Genomic DNA, 4,729 nt, shown 5'->3' with positions numbered 1-4,729 from the left:
TAACGGAACCGGACCGGAACCGGGACTTTGGGGAAAACACGGGACACAACGGTACGGTAACCGAGCGTCGTATGCATGTCAACAAATGACCGTTATTTTCATGCGTTTGTCCTCCTGCCTGCCCCTTGTAATACCGTAACATTTACCGTAATACCCATGTTGGTTGAAGTGCAACATCTCAGCTTTCAGGGACAGTTGGAATTTTAAGGTGAACAGAGAAACTGTTATTATGTTTAAGGTGAAAAGAGAAACTGTTATTATGTTGTAGTGCAGACAGAAGATGCAGGAAGCAGCTCTGGTAGCGGAGCAGAGAGACCCCCAGGAGGAGACCCCCGGGCCGGGCCGCTGGGTCCTAAAACCATGTCGGACAACGCGACGTTTGACAAGACAATAACACCTTTTTTTAGTCGGTGTTTTATTACGACAACACAGGCAGGGGGTCTAAAAGACGTATTCAGGAAGGACTGTGCGTCAGCGCCTTTGCGACGAGACCGTAAACTCCCTCGTATACACGTCAAGTCTGTCTGTCTTGTCTGTCTGTCAGTCTGTCTGGCTGGCTGTCTTGTCTGTCTGTCTGTCTGTCTGTCAGTCTGTGTGTCAGTCTGTCTGTCTGTCTGTTTTGTCTGTCTGTCTGTCTTGTCTGTCTGTCAGTCTGTGTGTCAGTCTGTCTGTCTGTCTGTCTGTCTTGTCTGTCTGTCTGTCTGTCTTGTCTGTCTGTCAGTCTGTGTGTCAGTCTGTCTGTCTTGTCTGTCTTGTCTGTCTGTCTTGTCTGTCTGTCAGTCTGTCTGTCTGTCTTATCTGTCTTGTCTGTCTGTCTGTCTTGTCTGTCTGTCAGTCTGTCTGTCTGTCTGTCTGTCTTGTCTGCCTGTCTGTCTGTCTTGTCTGCCTGTCTGTCTGTCTGTCTTGTCTGTCTGTCTTGTCTGTCTGTCTGTCTTGTCTGTCTGTCTGTCTGTCTTGTCTGTCTGGCTGTCAGTCTGTCTGTCTGTCTGTCTGTCTGTCTGTCAGTCTGTCTATCAGTCTGTCTGTCTGTCTGTCTGTCTTGTCTGTCTGTCTGTCTTGTCTGTCTTGTCTGTCAGTCTGTCTGTCAGTCTGGCTGGCTGCCTCACGTCACAACAAAGCCTGGCAGGATGACAGTCCCAGATGAGGTTGATGTAGAAGGAGGACCGTTATTTCAGACAATGTCTCTTCTTCATAACAGCTTTCCCATAATATAAATGCCCTATGCAACGTTTTGTGGTTGCCGATATAAATCTATTCCTAATAGGATGCATCATGCATGCCAGTGTCACACAGCCGAACACTACTAGTACTACTACATCTGTCTGATAGACACTGGAAATACGTCGGTACAGGAATGGAATCACGGTGCAAATCACTGACACGGTCGTTTATCTCAGACACGCTCTTAGACCTTGACGGATCGCACTGCTGCTGGTGTTGTTGTGCAGTGTGTGTGTGTGACGTTATTACAGAGGCTCGTACTCGACCCAGTCTTAGAGGCTACTGATGCATTGACGTGTTTCTAATGCACAAACAACACATGTGGAGAGAAAAGAGGCGGCGGTGAAATGCGGATATCCTGATGATGGTGCTCTGGATCTGACATACGCAGATGATGTGGGCCTATAGATAGATAGATTCTCCACAGATGCCCTAAGGCCCTAAGACTTCATCCACGGAGGCCAGGGGAGGCTGGTGGAAGGTGGAAATGCGAGGAGGGCGGCCTCATTGTAAATGCATGGAGCGGAATTAGGATTGGAATCGAACACACACTCACCTAAACGAAGTGTTCCTCGTTCAAATCCCCCATGCCTTTACAACGAGCCCGTCCTTCCATTGCTACCTCCACTAGCCTCCCCTGACGCAGGCTCGGTGGCCTGCCTAGTGCCTACAGCAGGATGCAGTACAATAGCCTGCTGTGGGTTTCTTGCACAATGAGCGAAACCTATGGCCTGCAGGCAGGCCTCTCAGCAGGCCTCTCAACGGTGCCATCAGCTACAATAGGAGGAAGTTGCCTCTGTGTGTGCTGCTGGTGGATGAAGAAGGAAGGGTTTATGTGGCTCGTGATCTTTGCATAACAGTGGGCCCCTGCTTTTCAGGTTTACATAATCAGTAACAACACGCAGTGGCCTAATCATTATACCACTCGCCTAAAAATAAAACAGCCCAGCTCAGAGGGGAGGCTGGTGGACGTAGGAGTCATAGGAGGACGGGCTCGCTTGTAAAAGCATGTATGGGGAACGGCGTGAGGAATGGCCTCGCTGAAACACTTTATTTTAGGTGAGTTGTTTTGACACCATTCCTTATTCCGTCCCACGTCATTACAATGAGCCCCGTCCTCCGATTTCTACCTCCACCGGCCTCCACCTAGGATCGTACCCCGCCGATACAAGCCTCCAATGTGTACAACGACGCCACATCAACAATCTGGCCGACCTGTCGTAAACCGGCCCCAAGCAGGGCAGGTCTCCTCTCTTGATCCCATCACAGGCCGTCGTCCCCAACTGTCCCACCCACGTCTAAATGTGTCCCAGCATGCAAGGGAGCGGGTCAGCCTAACGCGTCACACGATGTGCTATGACTATATGTGTGCCGGCGAGCTTAAGACGCTGGCTTGGCTCAGATGGCATGAATGGGGATTAGTGTAATACGGTTAGCTTTAAGACCCTGCGGCGCTGGGACGTCCCTCACTGATGCAGCAGCGGCAGCAGCTCGCTGTCGGTCGGTCAGCCGGTCGGTCGCCGTGAGAGACGAAATGTTCAATGAGCTCTGAGGAAACGCGCCCGCACAAGCCGCCTCTCTCTCTCTCTCTCTCTCTCTCTCTCTCTCTCTCTCTCTCTCTCTCTCTCTCTCTCTCTCTGTCTCTCTCTCTCTCTCTCTCTCTCTCTCTCTCTCTCTCTCTCTCTCTCTCTCTCTCTCTCTCTCTCTTTTTTCCTCCCACCACGCTGCAGTCGTCCCCGTTCTCAGTGAACGTTTAACAGGCCTTGATGTGTGCGGTGTGTGTGTGTGTGTGTGGTTGTGTATGTATGTGTGTGTGTGTGTGTGTGTGTGGTTGTGTATGTGTGTGTGTGTGTGTGTGTGTGTACAGTATGAACAGTGTGAGAAGTCCTTGATGTGAGAGTGTTATCTCCTCTCTCTCTTCCTCTATTGACGTCAGAGTAAACTTCCCACTCTCAGTCACATACAGTCATTCTCTGTTCTCTCTCTCTCTCTCTCTCTTTTCCTGGATCTCTCTTTCCTGAAGCGTTGTGTTATCACTACCCCTATCTGTTCAGTCATCTCTTCATCTGCTATGAGCAGCATCTTTTGTCCATCTCTCTCTCTCTCTCTCTCTCTCTCTCTCTCTCTCTCTCTCTCTCTCTCTCTCTCTCTCTCTCTCTCTCTCTGTGTGGGGCGGCTGTGGCGCAGGAGGTAGAGCCGGCATCTAATGATCTCAAGGTCGGCAGATCGGCGGTTCGAACCCAACTGGCCACATGTCGAGGTGTCCTTGGGCAAGACATTGAACCCCACATTTCTCCCAATGAGCGGGACAGCGCCTTGCATGGTAGCTGCCATTGGTGTGTGAATGTGTGTGAATGAGAGGCCATTGTAAAGCGCTTTGGAATAAAGCGCTATATAAGTCAGTCCATTTACCATTTTTTACCATTTGTGTGTCTCTGTTTCTCTGTCTTTCTCTGTCTTTCTCTGTCTTTCTCTCTCTCTCTCTCTCTCTCTCTCTCTCTCTCTCTCTCTCTGTGTCTCTGTCTCTCTTTCTCTCTCTCTCACTCACTCTCCCTCTCTCTCTCTCTCTCTCTCTCTCTGTCTCTGTCTCTCTTTCTCTCTCTCTCACTCACTCTCCCTCTCTCTCTCTCTCTCTCTCTCTCTCTCTCTCTCTCTCTCTCTCTCTCTCTCTCTCTTTCTCTCTCTCATATTCGTGTCTCCCCTGCAGTCAGACTCCCTCGGGTGAAACACACTGATGTGTTTATTTTTACCATACAGGAGGGGAGGGGTTGAAGCCATTGAAACGACGGGTTCTGTTTCAGCAGTGTTTGATTAACCATGTCCGTCCTGATTCAGCAGAGTTTGATTAATCATGCCTGTTCATCTGTTTGAACAGCAGTTTGATTAACCAGGTCGGGTTCAGTCTGAGAGGTGCTTGATTAACCACGTCTGACTGTTCTGTCTGAGCGGCGTTTGATTAACCAGGTCTGTTCTGATTCAGCGAGCATTCCATTGACCATGTTCCTTGTTCTGTTCCAGGTCAAAGCCAGAGGAGGAGGAGCCACAGTATGATGTCATCACTGCCCAGTCTCTGCGTCAGCGGTGTTTGAGTGAACCATGATGAAGACGGAGCCCCCTCAGCGGGGGAAAGAGCGCCGGCACGGGCAGCAGCGGTAGCGCCAACCTGCGTAGCCCCTCCCCCCACCGCAACGCCTACGAGGCGGGCATCCAGGCGCTGAAGCAGGCCACGGACGCCCTGAACAACGCCGCCAATGGCAGCGTCGGCGGCGTCGGCGACAGGGCCGACAGAGGCGACAAGCCCCCGCCCCTGCCGCGCCCCTCCGGGACCTTCCGGGGCCGGCGCTACGGCTCGAACGTCCACCGCATCAAGAACATGTTCATGCAGATGCAGTCGCCGGGAGACGAGGAGGGGGGGGGAGGGGGACGGAGTGGGAGGAGGAGGAGACCTGACCAAGGCTGCCAAGGACCAGGTGGTCAAGCTGTCGCTCCCCCGGGCCAGCAGCCTCAA

At 51.8% G+C, this 4,729-nt stretch overlaps 1 protein-coding gene across 1 annotated transcript in view; it reads left to right on the top strand.

Moving 5' to 3' along the window:
• Nucleotides 1-360: 360 nt before the first annotated feature.
• The window catches only part of LOC308150757 (neurabin-2-like), a gene marked incomplete at both ends in the record, with an annotated part of 49,349 nt that continues 44,980 nt past the window's right edge, over nt 361-4,729 (top strand). The window contains 3 exon segments of the mRNA XM_080523554.1: nt 361-377; nt 4,327-4,671; nt 4,673-4,729. The exon segment at nt 4,673-4,729 is cut by the window's right edge and continues 517 nt beyond it. Coding sequence (XP_080379680.1) covers nt 361-377; nt 4,327-4,671; nt 4,673-4,729 — 419 coding nt within the window.

This window comes from Nansenia antarctica (assembly GCF_963989245.1).
Source record: "Nansenia antarctica genome assembly, chromosome: 2".
Taxonomy (NCBI): domain Eukaryota; kingdom Metazoa; phylum Chordata; class Actinopteri; order Argentiniformes; family Microstomatidae; genus Nansenia; species Nansenia antarctica.
This window is presented reverse-complemented; position numbering and strand designations above follow the sequence as displayed.